The following is a 19,189-nucleotide window of genomic DNA, read 5'->3' as shown; positions in this document are numbered from 1 at the left end:
TTGAAAATCTACACAGATATATATATAGTACTGTACGGACTAAAAGCCTTTTACAGTACCATCTCAACATTTAACCAAGCACAAAAACCTTTCATGGACAAGAGACCCTAAAACATGAAGGAAGGTTTCAGGAAATTATGGCAAGTAAATTTTCAAGAGAATTTGGCATGACGTGACCACACCAAATTAAACCTTATAATTTCATACCATTTTCCACCCCTGTGTGAAACAAACACACAAACAGCAGCCAAATTAAGACAAACCAGTAAATGCAGCACAAAGAGGACACTAAACAACACATTAATCATTTCAGCAGGTAAATGATCATTAATTAACATTCAAACTAAAACCATATATATATGTATATATATGACTGACCTGCTCTCTCTTTGGTCTGATTTATATTCAATCGCGATCAGCAGCAGTTTCAGCTTCACGTAGCAGAGCCTAGAGAAACAAAAGATCAATTCAAACTAATTCACACTTTAAATTCACATTTATTAGACATTTGTTTCCTTATGTATTTATCGCAATTATATACATTTGCATCAGTAAGTTTACAACCAAATTATCCAGATGTCCAAATTATCCATCACGTTCTTAAGCATAAAACTATTGCTTATTTGCAGTTTTGGGGTCTGTGAATTCTTTGCAAAACAAACTTTTTTTGCAAATATTTCACTACATCATTGCAATACTTCAATTTGTGTTATTTCATAGTTTTAATGATTTTACTAACATATGTAAACGAGTCAAAATAACCGCACACATCATACTTACTCACAAACAGCGGGGAAGGACAGCCCCACGAAAGCACTGGACAGATACTCCGTGTACATTTCATTGGATACTCCCTCTAAATAATACTTCTGCCATGTGTCTTCTTCAATCTAAACGAAACAAAGTTGTGAGTTTCAATGCTCAGGATTCGAAAGGTGAGGATCTAGCTGTTGAAGTGTGGACTGACCTTGATGTAGGACCTCATGGAGAAGAGGTTGGCCAGCATGGTGGACAGACCCTGTGCCAGACAGCTCTGAGCGATGAAGCCCAGCTTTAGCTCGGCGAGACAGATGGCGTCATCGCCTTCCTTCCAGTTCCAGCTCGGGATGTTCAGAAGATGAGCCTGGAGAAGAGAAATTTAAAGCAAACACATGCATTCAAGGCCTTTGTACAGTGTTGCAACTCAAATTTCCCTCCTAAATTCATCCAGAACATTTATTGAAAAAAAAACAGCTTTTGATCTTTAGTTATAAAGTTAGAGTAGAAACAGCTTGAAAGCGTCTAAAGATCATTAAAAGGGAAAATTGTGGTGAAAAACTACATTTTGGCACTTTAACCTGTTAACTGTCAGTTCCACTTTTTGAGCATAGACGTGAATCTGACATTTCCAACTTAAATTGTTATACATTTTGAATGCTTTGGTGAACAGACTTAAGGTTGGTCTCTTTTTAAAGCAGACACTTGGAAGATTATTGTAGAGGTGTTAAATTATATATATTATAAAACAAAAAAGTTCATGGGAAGTGGAAGTTTACGTTCATGAAAATATAAAATATAATAATTTAAATATTTATATTTGATATAAAAAATATATTTTACAAAACATTTTTACTCTAAAACCACTAGAACATCAAATCCAAAATTCTGAACGAGTTATGTTCCAAATTTGAGGTTGATATCTCAAAAAATGAGCTTTGAGTGAGATTTTGTTTGGGTGTAGTACCAAGTTTCTCCACTAGATGAAACCATCAAACCCCATTTAATGGAGTGACCTAAAACATGTTTTTTCATACTTTTCTCAAAATATTAATGAAGTAGACATCGCAATCAGAAGTATTAAGGGTCAGTATGGCAGTATTTTATTTCAATTCAACCAAAAAAAAAGATTCAGACCAAGATATTACTATTTAAAACATGTAATGGCAAGTGGGCCACTGGTGGGTTATTTAACAGGTTAAATAACATTACAAGTGGATTTTAGACCATAATATAAGGCAATATGGAAACTCTCACCTTATTGTGGTACTGCAGCATCTGTGTGATGATTCGGATCTTCGGATGATAGTTTTTAATGGATATCACCCTTGAAAAACACACATCACACTTTAAATCTTCTGAAAGCCATCAAACATTGTTGATTTTTGAGCTGCAATAATGATTAAAAACACTGTCCCACCTCATGATATTGGATGCATCTTCAGCGTCAGGATCTGCACAGTATTTATTGGCTAAGATAAGACAGGCATCGGCCGACTCAATCTACAAAAATGAGATTAAAAAAACACAGATCTAATTTTAAAAAGTGAATACACTTTACAGGATGTAAGTAAATGGGCTAAAACAATTCCTGTTTGCGGGTGTCCCATATTTAAGTGAATTTCCTTTTCCATGAGCGTATTATTGCATAAATCTACCTAAGTGTTATTTTAGGATCATTGATACACTATTATTACGGAAGTTCTAAGCGGCCATACATTATAAATTTTTTTTTCCTTTTTGTTTTCTCGTTATAACGACTTAATTTTCTCGTTATCTCGACATAACGAAAGTCGTTTTCTCGTTATAACGACTTATTTTCCTCGTTATCTCGACATAACGAAGTTCGTTTTCTCGTTAAAACGACTTATTTTTCTCGTTATTTCGACATAACGAAAGATTGTTTTCTCGTTAAAACGACTTATTTTCCTCGTTATCTCGACATAACGAAGTTCGTTTTCTCGTTAAAACGACTTATTTTTCTCGTTATCTCGACATAACGAAAGTTCGTTTTCTCGTTAAAACGACTTATTTTCCTCGTTATCTCGACATAACGAAGTTCGTTTTCTCGTTAAAACGACTTATTTTCCTCGTTATCTCGACATAACGAAGTTCGTTTTCTCGTTAAAACGACTTATTTTTCTCGTTATCTCGACATAACGAAAGTTTGTTTTCTCGTTATAACGACATGAAAGTTTTACTGTTGCTATAGTAACAAACTCAACTTTGACAGGCATCTGATGGACAACCATGCAGGCGCTCTTACTGTAGCCTATATTTCAGCAAATTTAGCTTCGCCTAGGTAATAAAGTTTACAATACTGTATATAAATAAAGGCTGATCAATCACTGTTGATTTTTCCAGAGACAGTACAACGAACGTTTTGTTTTTGTAATTAACATGTTTAAATGGCAACACCGCGCCATTAGAGCTGCTTGGATTAAACTCACTTTTCATTTTCCCTTTATTTCAAATAAAATTATATATAATTTGTAGTAGTCATTATATGATGTGGCAGATATCATGTGTGTTACAAGCTTCTGTTTGAAAAGAGCGTCCATGTGTAGGACTATGTGTAGTGTTTGTGTGTGTGTGTGTGTGTGTGTGTAGAAAAAAACGATTACAACATTATAGAACAAAACTGAATTAAATTAGCCTATGGATTTTACATATACATCACATTTCTCATCAATATGGTTAACAATAAAGATTAGTAATAAGGAAAAGAAGCACATCAGCCTACATCGTTAAATCCCGTCCTACCGTAGATAAACAGAATACAGTGATGTCAACTTTGGTTTTGATAAGCAGTTATTTTATGACACAGAACGCGTTGGTGAAACTCATGCATCTAGCAGGAACTTAATACACAAAATATTCATATTGATTCAAGCATTTAACATTTATGAATTAATTAAATGTCAGTAATGAAGACTGCACAAATTATAGCGATCACGAGGAAGGTCCGCGTACAGTAAAGTGGATAGTGTACAACACCCATTCAGGTCTATAGTGCCACCTGCTGGCGCAGTTTTGTAACTTCTTAGAGAAAATTAATTCGTTATAATGAGAAAACAAACTTCGTTATGTCGAGAAAACGAGAAAATGAAGTTGTTATAACGAGAAAACGAACTTTGTTATGTCGTGATAACGAGAAAATTAAGTCGTTATAACGAGAAAACGAACTTCGTTATGTCGAGATAACGAGAAAATTAAGCCGTTATAAAGAGAAAACAAGAAGAAAAAATATTATAATGCATGGCCGCTTAGAACTTCCGTACTATTACAGATTTTGTTACATTTTTAAATTAGATGCTATTTTAAGATTTTTTATTTTAGCCAAAGTAATTTTTTGGTGTTTTTATCATTTTTATTATTATTTTATAATGGCTAGCGGTTTTATTTTAATATCATTATCATTATCATTTTATTTTTGTTTTTTATTTTTTGACATTTTATTTTGTCGTTTTGTAATAGTTTTCTATAAGTCAATTATTTATTTATTTTTATTCGCTTTAGTTTATTTAGTTTTAGTTCTTCAATTTAAACTAAACAAAAATGATGTTGCCTTGGCAAACATTAAAAATATTTTAAATTATTTTATATCAGTAAAATTTTATTTTATTTCAATATTTTAAGTTTACTATAATAACCCTGCTTTACACATGAAACAATATGTTATTAATCATTTTAGAACCGAGCATACAGAGAAAAATCTACAGTAGATTCACCATATAAATTTCCATTATTTTTATGTGTGTATATCAAAGAAATTACCATTTATGTGACATTTCCACACTGTAAAAAATGATTTCATCAGTAAGTCATGGTAATGTTTTTTTTTTTTTTTTTTTTTTTACAATAATTTGTCAAAGCAATTTTTTTTCCCGTCAGTTAAAAATTATTTCACTTTTACAAACAATTTAATAACTAAAAAAACGATGGCACCAACGGAATTTGTTTAACAGTGCAGGTCTAGAACGCACAAATTGTCCCGATATTTCCAGATTTTCTATGATTATATGATGGATCAAAGCCATACCTTAACTCGAGCGAGATCGTGAGGGTTGAGGACAGATCCCTGGTAAAACTCCACCTGTGTGAAGTGTCTCTTGAATAAGGCTTCCAGCTCAAGATTAGGGGAAATACTAAACACACACACACACACACATCAGCACTGTGTGTCTCACAACGAATCTTTAGTGCAGACGAAAACTCCATTCAACTTCCCTATTATACTTACTTATGGAGAAAAACGATTTCTACATTGACATCATCCCTGTCCTTGTGTAGGAAGTCTTTGAGGAAGTTGGAGACGCTCTCCAGTGTGATGTGACCGCAGACGACTATATGCCTGAGAAACGCAACGGGTGAGTATTCATCAGAAAACACCAGAGCTGATACAACGAGAGAGAAAACCACCCAGATCACACGTTTAGCTTTATAATGAAACAAAATCGGTCTGAAAGGGATTCTGGGTAGGTTTTTCTCTGGAGAAACTGGATTTAATTGGTTTACGCTGTGACAAGAACAAAGCGTGTTCTACGTTTACTTACAAAACAATAACAACAACAACAAATGAGTTCAAAGCAATAACAGCAATGCAGTGCCACTGTAACGAGTTAAAGACCCCATAAAATCACTACTCAGACTTTAGCGAAAACATTTAATGGGCTCATAAATGTTTAAATCTGCTGAAATGATTATATGATGAGCACCAGGCAAATAGACTAAAACCACAAAACACCAGTCTTGATTTCATGGGGACTTTACAGCCAAAGCATCGGAGCATTTTAACAAACATGGATAGGACGCTTCAAATAGTCTGAAAAGAACAATGCATCAAAATGACTGCTGGTAATTAATCATCAAGTAATGTAAGTGTATGTTCTTATAAAATCTGTACACTGTTATAGTTGGCATAAAAATAATAGGACACAAAACATTATAGTAACGCGTGATTAATATTGTGAAAAGTGTGCTTATTTGTGACACCTCATAAAATGGCTTATTAGTTTAGTATCATTAAAAATTTATAATTCATTTGAAAGTTTGAAAAGACTAAAAAGTCTAAATCAAAACAGTATATATTACAATCATTCAAAAGATCAGGTGGGTACAGTCTTTTCTCTTTTCTCAACACGTCTGCATTTATTTAATCATAAATGATCAAAAATGATTTTGCATGTTTGTCATTAAATTAAAATAAAATAAAATAAAATAAAATAAAATTAACATTATTAGCAGTGAGTTTAGAACATTACAAAATTTCTTGCATAATTATTTAATTGCAAGCCTTTAATATTCATTTAATTCATTAATAATTGATTTAATTACAATACCATTCAAAGTTTTTTTTAAGTCTCTTCTGCTCACCGAGGCTGCATTTATTTGATCAAAAACACAGTAAAAACAGTAAAATTGTGAAATATTATTCTAATGTAAATCAGCTATGTTCTGTGTGAATCTGTGTTAAAGTATAATTTATTTCTGTGATGCTCCACTGTATTTTCAGCATCAGTCTTCAGAGTCACATGATCTTAAGAAATCATGAAAATATGATGATTTACTGCTCGAGAAACACTTCTGATTATTATCAGTGTTGAACACAGTTGATATTTCTGTGGAAAATGGGATGAATTTTATTTTTGCAGGATTCACAGATGAACAGAAAAATCAAAAGCGCAGCATTTATTTAAACCAGAAATCTTTCATAACATGCATTTACTGTCACTTTTGATCAATTTAATGCGTCCTTGATTAAAAAAATATATATTTCTGTTTATTTTGAATCTCCAAAGCAAAGGTCAGACAGTCAGACAGAAGACACAAAATAGCACTTTGTGATGAACATACAACACGTACAACCACCGCCACACGCAGAAGCCCAAGTGTCACACGTTGCACGAATCTTTAAGCGACGAGCGACTCACACAACGCGAAAAGCAATGAGATGATTTGTGCCGTTTGACCCCAGACCCTCAGAATAATACGACTTCCTGTGGAGAATCACCTCTGACGTCACAGGAAGCACTACAGCGACTTCCTGTGAGGTCAGAGTCCGCGCTGCTCCACGCCAGACCCTGCAGAAAATAAGAACCTTGTTTTGTTTTTCATTAGAGGTTCGGTGCATTTGAGCCTTCGACTTACTTTCTTCCTCGGGTCGAGTTATAACTCCCTCCATATTTCTTCCGATTAAGGATGAGAGCAGCGATTTCTGGCACGTAGCGAGCAAACATTGCCTACATGCATGGGACAGAGAGAGAGACGTGCATGCAGACGGCTGAGCGCACTGAGCGACTACTTACTTTCTCCCATTCACTGCGCTATAGGAACCACCATATTTCTTGCGGTTTCCTATTAACTCTATGATTTCAGGAACGTAGCTGGCAAACATGGCCTGGAGGAGGAGACAGGAGACACAGGACAAAAGAAGTCTGCCAATGCTTCTACCTTCAGTAGAAGAGAGATTTCATTTCAGAAATAAGAGCCTTGAAGCGATAGCTCGGACGAAATGAGAGTCAGTCAACGTTTGCTCTCCTTCCCGTGTGACCTTCCTTCTTTAGCAGAAAAAGATGCTTTTATAAAATAATAAACAGTGAGCATCTCGTTACAATATAATGAAAATGATGGATGGCCAAGCTTTGAGAATACAAAGAAAGCATAAGAGTAGTGCTCTACATCTCAAGTCTTCTGTTCTAGAGTAACGGATAAGACACAACCTGAACTGAATAATCTGATTTATAGCTGAATTTTGCTAAATTTGTTATTGAACTGAATTGAATTAACACTGGAGCTGAATAATGATGCTACGGTATGTAGTGAATTTAACTCGTTTCATCATCTGATAAACTTTACACAGTTATTAAACTGAACTATAGGGCTGTATAACACTAAATGTTCTTTTAAAAATGTTGTACATTTTATATTTCTTGTATGTATTTAATTTACTTTTTTATAGAATTATATACATCATTAAGATGCATTCATATTAAAATACTTTACTTAAAATAGGGTTAGTTACTTAAAATAGGTTACTTAAACACTTATAGTTGTTTCTCACACACACACACACACACACACACACACACACACACACACTCACAAACTCACACAAACACACACACACACACTCACAAACACACACACACACTCACACACACACACACACACTCACACACACACACACACACACACTCACACACACACACACACTCGCACGCACGCACACACACACACTCGCACACACACACACACTCGCAAGCACGCACACACACTCGCACACATGCACGCACACACAAACACACACGCACTGCATTAAACCAAGCAAATTATAATCATTATAAATGTGGCATCCGTGCATTTATGTAGAAAATGTTTATTTGTGTGTATAAAATATTGTATATAATTATCTTTATTCATTTTAAAGAATATCCTTGTTTTTATATATATATTTCAATAATTACATTAGTATATAAATGTAATATTTATATGAAAACAATGTTTCAACAGTAATATTATATTACTTTATTTATATGAAAACTAATCATTAGGGCAATAAGTTCTTAAAACTCTCAGATAAGAAGTGGATTGTCTTTCAAAAACACTTATAGTTGTGATATATTTTGTTTGTATTACACCAACAAAATTAATTATTTTAAAAGGAGCCAATTGGAAAGATGCATTCATGCAGAATCCGTCTCATATTTGAAGAAGTCTGTATCACTGATTCTCATATTTTCCTGTTTTATTCATATTTATTTATTAATCATCTGTGACTTGATTTCTGAAGTCACATGTTTCTCGTCTGAAGAACGAGTCATGGACTGTAACTTTCCTCATTCACTTTCATTATACGGAAAAGCAGTCAAGTTGTTCCTAAAATTGACTTTTTCAAGTTCCACCGAAGAGAGCAACAACACGAGGCTGAGTAAACGATGACAGACTGATCATTTGAGCACAAACTATCCCTTTAAGTGTTAAATACTGGAGCTTTAAAAGCAGACAGATTGAGTGACAGTGAGAGGCAGAATGCTTGTATTCATGCATTGCCCAGAAAGGTTTTAGGATACAAGTAAAAGCATTCTGTTTGACAAATATCCCAGTTTTAAAGGATATCTGTGTTGTAAAGAAGAAAAGCCACAGATGAGATCCGATCTGCCGTTTTAAGAGGAACACGGAGATGTAAAGGAGGAACCTCAAGAGCCATGTTTAGTCCAAGCAAACTCTTACGCCGAGCAGATATGAACACACTTTACATTATTACCGGAAGCTCTCAAGCATTACAGTATACTACAGTTAATAGCAAAATCTGTTATTTACAGACTTTATGAAAAATTATTCATATTAATTTTTTAATTTTAATAAATTTACAAAAAATATATAATAATTTTTGTATATTTATATAATTATACTATTATATAGATATATAATATAAACTTTCATATAAGCAGTGAATTGTCAGTGAAAAATATTTTTATTGAAATTTTTATTAATTAATTAATTAATTTATTAATTTATTTATTAAAACTGGCCAATTGAATCATAAATGAGGTAAATTGGAATGAATGTGTCCTTAATTTATGTAGAAAATTTACTTTACATAGTACAATTAAAAGGCTAAATATTTTTGTCTTTACAAACTTAATAAGAATTATTAATAATAAGATATTAATTTTAATACATTACAATATTTAAAAAAAAACAATTTTAGTAATTAATATAATTGTTTATGTATTTATATAGTAACATTTGTATATCAAATATTAATAATAATTGAAATTATTAATGTTTTAACATTATAAATATTAATGTTAATTAATTAATTATTTAATGTTTTTATAAAAGCACTGCAATTCTTACTACAATTAATATCTATCTTTATAATCTGTGTATAATCTTTATAAAACTTTATGAAAAATTATTCATATTAATATTAATGTTAGTTTTAATATATTTACAAAATATATTTACATATTTATGTTGAGACTGTAACGGTGTGTGTTTTATATCTCAACCCTTCATAAAGTTTGTTGGAGTTGGGGTGGGGGTAAATTGGGTCGGGTCGTCTAAAACCGCAGTCAGTCATGATTTCTACAAACAGAATTACTTTGTACTCCCTAATGATGGTTCCACTTGAAATCACAAGAAATCAACAAATAAAGCATTTGAAATAAAAAAAAAAAGAGCCAAAAACACGCAGTGCAGTAGAACACATGAAGATCTTTCCATCATGACGAGCAGAAGCTGGGAACGTTTGGATGGGATTGAAGCAAAATCCAGCTCTGGTTGTCAAGGATACAATGATTGAGGACCTGATACTCAGAGGCAAAGATGCAGGATGTGGGGGAATTATTATGGGATATCTTCTACATATTTAGGCTTTTTACCAATCCTCCGAGAATGAAGAAGACCATGAAAAGGCGTCCGAGGGTTGTTTTAGCACACACATCTCCATATCCCACTGTGGACATGGTTACCATGAGTAAGTACACACACTCCCAGTAGGAAAGCGGTTGGGAATTCTGGAAGTTTTCCCAAGGATCCCCTGAGTTTTCCACCTGAGGACACACAAGCAGACTCAGTATTTCTGTTTTAAGCTTTTGTTAACATCAAATCAAAACTGATCCAATTATAGGAATAATAAAAATAAAAATTTCATCAGGTTTGGAGAAATGTAGCATTGCATCAGTGTCTCAGTAATAGATGATCTGCAGTGAATGGGTGCCGTCAGAATGAGAGTCTGATAAAAACATCACAATAATCCAATTTTCACCATCCAGTTGATTCCTGATGCGATTGACTTACCAAATGTATGAAGCCCGCAGCCGTCAGCCATGTGCTTATAAAGATTGAGCACAGATTCACCAACTTTATGGAGTTGCTATAAAAAAAAACAAATTCAGAAATACTCACATCAACGCACAACTGATACTCACATGAATCAACATTTGTGAACGAATACTGCACATCATTTTGAGTTCAACCAGAGCATATTTTGGAAAGCCTGCTAAATCTTTCATTAAAAAAAAAAAAAAAACGTTTGCAAAAGAACAGAATTGCTTTAAGTGCTTTGTATAATACTGGCCAATTTTAGTCCAAAAATCATTTGAGATTTCACCTCTCCATTTGAATGAATTACAGTGAGATTATTCATTCACAATAAGCTCTCCTGGACATCTGCGCTAAAGCTTTGGATCTAAGCTACAGGGAGACCGACAGATTTCTGAGCACAATGTCAAAGATTTTCAAGCACGACAGGAATCGAAAAAAAAAAAAAAAAAAAATGTAAGAAAATAAATGAAGAAAATAAATAAAATAAAATACAAATACAAAATTTGAAAAAAAAACTAAAAATAAAATGAAACAAAATGAAAAAAGATAAAATAAAACAAAATAAAAAACAATAAAAAATGTGAAAAAATACTAAAAATAAAATAAAATAAAACAAAATAAAAATAAATAAATAAATAAAAAAAGAATAAATAAAATAAAATAAAATAAAAACGTTAAGAAAAAAATCATCGAAAATGGAGAAGGTACCGGGTATTTTTGGTTAGACATATTCTATTAAGCCATTTCCTTTAACCGTAAAAACAGCACAATGCATTGCATAATTCAACACACAGGTGAAACACCAGTGAAAAATCAATACAGAAAATGTATCTATATTAATACTATCTATTATACCCTATTTACAAAGACTTTTCTGAGTGTTTTATATAATATAATATAATAAAGACAAAATTGCAGTTAAACTATTTGTCAGTTGAAGAATTTATACTTTTTGTTCTGTAAAATCATGTTTTGGAAAAAAACTGCAAACCATTCTCTGTGAACACACACTTTAAATTAACTATAAAGAAATATGAAAACAAATGTACATAGATTATAAAATGTTATCAGATTTATGAAAAGTATGATTTTCATTAAAGATGCAGGTGAGGAATATAAACAGCTATTTTCACACGAGTTCAGAAATCACATGCTGCACTTGAAGGGATTCTTACCTTGTTTTTAAGATGTTTAAAAACTGTAATATTTCTGAAAACTGGATCAGCCTCAAGGCTCTTAAGAACCTCAGTCCTGCATGAAGAAGAGCAGAAGCAAGTAAGAAACATCGTAACACACAGAGAATCGAGTTCAGCTCGTACCTTTGAAGTGTTCGTCCATGTTTAACACCGACACTGATTTCTTCAGAACACGACTAACAAATGATACAAACTAACCGCAGCTACAAAATTGTAAAACCTTCAAAGTATGGCAAGGAATGTGCAAATATCTGTCGCTGAGTGTTGAGAGCCGCAGCGCTGCACTGAACACATCTGGAGGGAGTTTATTTCTCTCTAGACTGAGAGCGACAGACAGTCGGCTCAACATCTGCGCTCAACAGTCATGACGTAAGGGCCTAAATTTGAGCCCTGGTTTCAGAAGCATTACAGCGCAAAAAAAAACCCCTCCGAGAGAAACACATGTGACTTCAGTGAGGTGACCTTGGTCGATGTGAACACACAAACACAAGAAGAGTCACACACACACACACTCATTCAGTCACTTTCCAGTCGAAAGCAGACACTAAACAGCACATACTGTTTCTGCATTACAGACTATAGGATGCATACTAGACACAGTATACATGAAACATCTGTCAACATGTGTAATAATCAACAACAGAGCATACTGCACCAAATATTGTATCCCAAAATGCAACGCACTTTCGCTTAATGCACAACTAATGCATGACGTTTTTGACAGAACTTGAGAAAAAAAGGTCTTTCTTTTGTCCCTTGTGGTGCTCGTGGTTCATTTTTATGCATTGTTAGTGGAATAATGATAATGAATGACCTTAACCAAGGTAATAAAAATTATTATTAATACTATTTAGATGAATTAAATATTTTCATGTGTTTTCAATATATCAGATAAAGAAAAAATGTTATTTAGTCTTGAACGTATTAATGATTTCAACTCATATTCAGTTCAATATATTGAATTTTCACCACAGTCATAGAGAACATCTTACAATGCTGACACAATAACTATATTTTGGACATTTGGCTTTTCTGATTTTGCCATAAAAATCATATTACAAAAAATAAATTGTTTGAAATGATAAAAAGCCTATGAAAAACAGCAGGTGCACTCCAGGTCTGCTGACATCAATTTTCCCTGATTTTATTAAAATATTTACAAATATCCAACAAAATTTTAGGTATTTCATAAATATTTTAATATTTAAAATATTTTTTTTTAAATGTATTTAAAAAAACATATTTGAAATAAAAACAAAGGAAAATCTATTTCTTTTAGGACATGTATGTTATATATTAATATTTCTGTATATATATTATATTATTAATATTTCTGTATAGATATTTTGAGCTACAGTTTGTGTGTGAGGAAAAGAGGTTTTAGACTTTAAGAAAATCAAATGCAATGGTATATTTACATTCTATTGATCATCTCTAATCATTATCAAAGTTAAAATGTAGCTATTTTATATTTAGTCTTTTATTTTGTCCCATGTCTCAAGAATCAATGCCAAATGAAGCCAAGCAACTGTCTCCAAATACAAGAGGAAACATCTGTATTATTATCACTGTCTGCTTGTTCTTGATCAGAGGGAAACATCCATCAGTCCGTGTTGACTCCAGCATCAGTTCTTACCCCAGTACGAGACGGCATGGAGACAGGAGGACAGCGTGTGGTGACAGTCGTCACGCTCGTGTCTCTCACAGACCGGCGCGTGGAGCATCTTCACACGGTAGCCGTTGTGAAAGAGCTCGCCGCAGGACTTCTTGCGTCTGCGTGTGTTCGGGAGGGCCTCGGTGCGCGTGGCCCCGTCAGGGCTCCTGTACACCAACATCTTAGTCGGGATCATGACCACGATTCTGATAAAAAATGCTCCCAGTTCACAGTGTCAAACGTGCAGCAGTGAGAAGCTCCATCTCGTTCCAAGGGAAAGCCATTCTGAGCAGAAAAGTGGTCGAAATGAACCAGAAAAAAACTACATCCCAGTTGTGATGATGTAGTCATGTAGTGAAAGCTTAGAACAAACCCTTTTCATCAGGATATTACAGCATAAGCTCCTTTAGGAGTCGTCCTGGGATGCAAGCGGAGGCCAGACAGAAAGCCTGTTCAACATGAACATCATCTGCTGCAGAGTCACAAACTCTGACTTCATAATCATCAGTTACTACAAATGTTTCATCGGTGTTCCAACATCTCCTGAAGATCTTCTGAGTGGGTTTGCAGCACGTGCAGAACTCACCGATACAATGTAACGGGTTTTCAATGGCTTTTAGAATGTTGCGGTGCAGTCGCTAAGCAACCACTCTATAGCTGACGGCAACACAAAACTAATGTCTTTGATGTTTAAAAACAGACTGGATGCACGAAAACACTCCAAACCAGGATCAACATGTTCTGGACACACACACACACACGTACCATCAATGGACATTAAGTCAATGAAAGCTGAATAATAACTAAAGCAGCGTGACCTCCTGTTCCTATATGATGATTAAAGTCAGTGAACAGACGCAGACATGAAGAACATAAGCTGCGCTTTGACCACGACTCAGTTCATGAGGCTGATGAAGCACTAAAGCAGTCGCACACAGACCTGTTCTCCAATCAGAGGATATTTGCCGTTTTTATTTAGTGCTTTTCTGCTTTATCACCAGCAGAGGGCAGCGCTTTTACTGCATTATAAAGGCCTCCTTCTAAACCACTCCTGCTTGTAAAAGCTTTCAACACTTTGATGGATCAGTTTTATTTAAACTAACTAAAAGCTCTGTAGATGTTTTAATTTCTTTAAAGAACCAAGTCTGCATTTATTTGATCAAAAACACAGTAAAAAACACAAAAAATGTCAATATTATTATAAATATTATTTTCTATGTGAATATCTGTTAAAATGTAATTGTATTTTTATCACATTATCCTGCAGAAATCATTTAAATATGATGATGTCGTGCAATGCAATATTTTTGTGAAAACATCGATACATTTTTTTTTTTTTTTGAATTCTCAGATGAATAGAAAGTTAAAAACAACAGCATTTATTTGACATAGAAATGTTCTCCAACATTATAAATGACTTTACTGTCACTTTTGATCAATTTAATGCGTCCTTGCTGAAGAAAAGTCTAAAGCACAAAGTCAACACCAAACTCACTAAGAAAAATGGGTTTTGGCTCCAAAAATTACTCCAAACCAGTAAATGATTTGTCATTCCTTTGAAAAATCATGAATTATTCAGTGAAAGTGCTTGTTCTGCCGTTAATTAAACACACTTCATTAAAAGAATATAGCAGTTCAGTGCAGGTTAAGCTCTAAGAACAGCATCTGCGTCCTGCTTCATCACCACAGACAATAATTCTGACCTAAATTAGTAAAAACAGTCTCTAATTGCAAAATAGTTAATGAACCTGTCTGTTTCCGAGCAGCTGAATGATTCCCGCTCTAGTTTTATGATTATTTAAAGGTTTATATGTGACCCGAGCTGCACGTGCCCTCAAAAGACTTTAAACTTGATGCATGAGAGCAAACAATCAGCCGTTCTAAACAATAGGAGGATTTCTAGAGAACGTCTCTTTAATTCCCAGCAGTCCAGAGATCACAAATCCCAGCGAGCTGCTGAATAAGCTGATTTGGTGTAACGGATGGTGTGTGACAGATTGTTCTTCCTGACAGATTAAGAGTTAGTGCATGTATTGTCCAGCAGGGGGCGGTAGAGACCTTCATCTAATAATATCAGCCTGTGGGTTTTACATTTCTGACACTCTCTGGTCATAATCTGATGAAATAATCAGGTATTAGAGGTAAAGTGTCAGTAATGGGAGAGTGTTTTACCCAGCCAGCTCCTGTTCAGATACACAGACACAAACACAGGCGGCACGGTGAAGAAATCCACCACCGAATTCACCTCCAGCCAGAACCACAGCTTATCATTGGCTGCGATGAACTGAGAAGATGCAGAAAAGAAAGACAAAACACACGTCAACAAACACATATAAATAAACCAGTTTCAATGTTAATTAAAAAATAAAACTCTTAAAAAAAAATTTGGTAATTCAAATAAAGCTATTAATAAATGATAAAATATAAAACAAATACATTTAAAACTAAAACTTAAATAATAATAATTAAAATACAATATATTTAAAATACATAAGTTTAAGATGAAGTACTAAAATTACCAAAACTTAAATAAAAACCAATCAAAGCTGTATAGAAAAAATTTCTAATATTAAACTCATGAAAAATATAACTAATACACAATATGAACTTCAAAGCCAATATTAAATATTAAGAAATATACAAAAGAATATAATGAATACTCAAATAACACTAATATAAACTGAATAGTTAAATAATTACAAATATATCGAAATATGACATGTAAAACCCAAACGTAAACATTTGTTTAACTAATAAAAATGACAAAGAAAATTACTAAAACTTAATATATATATATATATATAAAGAAATATATAAAATTAATATAAAAATAACACTGAAATAAATATTAATATAATAATAATAATAATAACTAATTACAAAAATTGCTAAAAACTAAATTAAAATAATATATAAAAATAAAGGCTTACTCATACTATTAATAAATGTATAAAAGTATATAAAGAATTGCTGAATAATAAACTGCTTAATAAAATATTTAAAATACAAATATTAGATGAAAAGCCTATACTTAAATCGTACATTAAAAAATGTAATTCCCAATAATGGAATTAAAACAAATCAAAACTATATTTAACAAAAAAAATATTACATAATATTAACAAATATATAATGGTATGTAAAAAAATGAATATTAAACAGCTGCATCTGTAAATATGTAGAGTTCATGTTAAACTTACACGCAGTCCAAAATACAAGAGGAAAAACACATTGAAGGCCATGTCGATCTGCAGAGTGTAGTCCTTGTGGAATTGCTGACAGGATTCGATGGGTCTGTTTAAACACAGAAAAACAGGCCGACGTTCACTTTAATGAAGGTTCAGTGAAATACAGTATTTACTGCAATAACCTGGAAGTCAATACTGCATGTAAATGATCTGGCACTCATTTTATAGCTTGAATCTTTCACATCTGCATTAAGAATTATTTCATTAAAGCATTGGCCGATCGATCAATACATTTCAGTAATAATGAATCCGCTCATTTCATAAAATTATAATGCAGCTCTCATTTAGACGTTAAATGCATCTTACTCTTGACAGAATGAACATCATTATGAAGCAGAAGGACTATTCAGAAATATCATGAATTATTAAAGCAATGATATTATGACTCTGATGTGTGCTATTGTACAGTAGCTCCATGTTTTTATCCCCTGAAGGCAAATAGAAGAGTCTTTTTCCATGCAGATATTTACTGCTCATAACGGTCGGCACATGTGTATCATGAATACTCTTTCTTACAGCAAATGATGGCAGGTGTAAGCTGTTTATCTGACACGTTCTGATTGTCTTTGGTTTCTCAGGACAGATCGAATGATTGATAGTTCACATATATTCTGACTGATATATGTGCATTATTCTGTCAGGAAACTCTGTATAACATAAGGCTCTCAGTCACTAATGATTATTTAGGTAATCGACTAATCAGTCAATTATTCTAGCCATTATTTAATTTTATAGTTCTCTCTGTCTTTTTTTTTTTTTGAGGTAAAAAAAAATAGACATGAGCAATCAATTGACTTTAAAATGGCTTAAAATACATATAAAATAGCAATGAGGCAATAATAGTTGGTTCAAATAAAATATATAAAGCAAGTGATCAAATGGTTTTATTGAACAAAACAGTTTAAATATATAATGTAATAAAACAATATAATCATAACTTGTACATTACATCAGCATAAATTAAAAGCAGTAAAATATATACTACATTGATGTATAAACACTATTTAAATGTTTTATTTATTTATTTTTTTACATATTACAGCAATGACTAATCTTTTTGAAATTAATATTTTTGTGTGTGTGTGTGTGTGTGTATGTGTGTGCGTGTGTGAGTGTGTGTGCGTGTGTGTGCGTGTGTGGGTATTAGTGTGTGTGTGTGTATGTGTGTGTGAGTGTGTGTGTGGTGTGTGTGTGTGTGTGTGGGTGTTGGTGTGTGTGTGTGTGTGTGTTTGTGTGTGCACGTGCGTGTGCGTCAGTGAGTGTGTGTGTGTGTGTGTGTTTGTGTGTGTGTGTGGGTGTGTGTGTGTGTGTGGGTGTTGGTGTGTGTGTGTGTGTGTGTGTGTGCACGTGTGTGCACGTGTATGTGCATGAGTGAGTGTGTGTGTGTGTGTGTGTGTTTGTGTGTATGTGTGAGTGTGTGTGTGGGCGTGTGTGGGTATTAGTGGTGTGTGTGTGTGTGGGGGGGGGTGTTGGTGTGTGTGTGTGTGTGGGTATTAGTGTGTGTGTGTGTGTGGGGGGGGGGGGGTGTTGGTGTGTGTGTGTGTGTGTGTGTGTGTTTGTGTGTGCACGTGCGTGTGCGTGAGTGAGTGTGTGTGTGTGTGTGTGTGTTTGTGTGTATGTGTGAGTGTGTGTGTGTGTGTGGGTGTGTGTGTGTGTGCATGTGTGGGTGGGTGTGTGTGTGTGTGTGTGCGGGTGTGTGTGTGTGTGTGTGTGTGTGTGTGTGTGTGTGTGTGTGTGTATGTGTGAGTGTGTGTGTGTGTGTGTGTGGGTGTGTGTGGGTGTGTGTGTGTGCATGTGTGGGTGGGTGTGTGTGTGTGGGTGTGGGTGTGTGAGTGTGTGTGTGTGTGTGGGTGTGTGTGTGTGTGTGTGTGTGTGTGTGTGTGTGCGTGCGTGAGTGTGCGCGTGTGCGCGTGTGAGTGTATGTGTGGGTGTGTATGTGTGCGTGTGTAGCAGTTCAGAGTTCAGTCATGTTTCCTGCGCTACAGTAATATCTCAGCTTCAGTCTGTGATTCTGGTGGACTGGGTTTGACTCTAGTGTAAGTGATTCAACGCTCCTGTACAAAGGCTTTGAACATCAAAGGACCCGAGAGAGAACAGCGAGCTGTGAGACTCTTAACCTGAAGGAGTTTCAGAACAGCTGCAGGACTGAGAAACACAACTCTATCCGGCTCTGTTAGCTGGGTTCTGTTCCCGCAGGTCAGAGAGACTGAACTGAAACTCAAGCCCGGCTGTAATTAAGAGACATTTAATGTAAGTAATACTCCACAGTAAGCTCAGGTCACAGGTCACATTCCAGAAAACTCAACAATCAGCTCTGCTCCAGTTCAGATCATGAGCGAGAGTCTGAACTGAATCAGTCAATGAAAATTCAGATGATGAAAGTAAGTGTTCATCCTTCCATCTATCTATCTATCTATCTATCTATCTATCTATCTATCTATCTATCTATCTATCTATCTATCTGTCTATTTTATCCATCTATCCATTCTTCCATCCATCCA

The 19,189-nt window shown here is 34.1% G+C and overlaps 1 protein-coding gene and 1 pseudogene across 1 annotated transcript in view; both read right to left on the bottom strand.

Annotated features, from left to right (window-relative positions):
- The window catches only part of LOC113055774 (calcium-activated potassium channel subunit alpha-1-like), a 39,160-nt gene extending 24,565 nt beyond the window's left edge, over positions 1-14,595 (bottom strand). Inside the window, exons 1-13 of the mRNA XM_026222122.1 lie at positions 13,423-14,595; positions 11,766-11,841; positions 10,564-10,639; positions 10,146-10,316; positions 7,065-7,156; positions 5,000-5,110; positions 4,799-4,904; positions 2,177-2,259; positions 2,014-2,083; positions 968-1,123; positions 781-890; positions 379-447; positions 208-219 (exon numbers count right to left, since the gene is read on the bottom strand). Coding sequence (XP_026077907.1) covers positions 208-219; positions 379-447; positions 781-890; positions 968-1,123; positions 2,014-2,083; positions 2,177-2,259; positions 4,799-4,904; positions 5,000-5,110; positions 7,065-7,156; positions 10,146-10,316; positions 10,564-10,639; positions 11,766-11,841; positions 13,423-13,636 — 1,346 coding nt within the window. The 5' untranslated portion in view covers positions 13,637-14,595. The remainder of the gene's footprint in view (positions 1-207; positions 220-378; positions 448-780; positions 891-967; positions 1,124-2,013; positions 2,084-2,176; positions 2,260-4,798; positions 4,905-4,999; positions 5,111-7,064; positions 7,157-10,145; positions 10,317-10,563; positions 10,640-11,765; positions 11,842-13,422) is intronic.
- A 4,253-nt stretch (positions 14,596-18,848) lies between these two features.
- The window catches only part of LOC113056463 (exocyst complex component 7-like), a 5,737-nt pseudogene continuing 5,396 nt past the window's right edge, over positions 18,849-19,189 (bottom strand).

This window comes from Carassius auratus, chromosome 37 (genome assembly GCF_003368295.1).
Source record: "Carassius auratus strain Wakin chromosome 37, ASM336829v1, whole genome shotgun sequence".
Lineage (NCBI taxonomy): Eukaryota > Metazoa > Chordata > Actinopteri > Cypriniformes > Cyprinidae > Carassius > Carassius auratus.
Note: the sequence above shows the minus strand (reverse complement) of the source record. Positions and strands in the feature narration are given on the sequence as shown.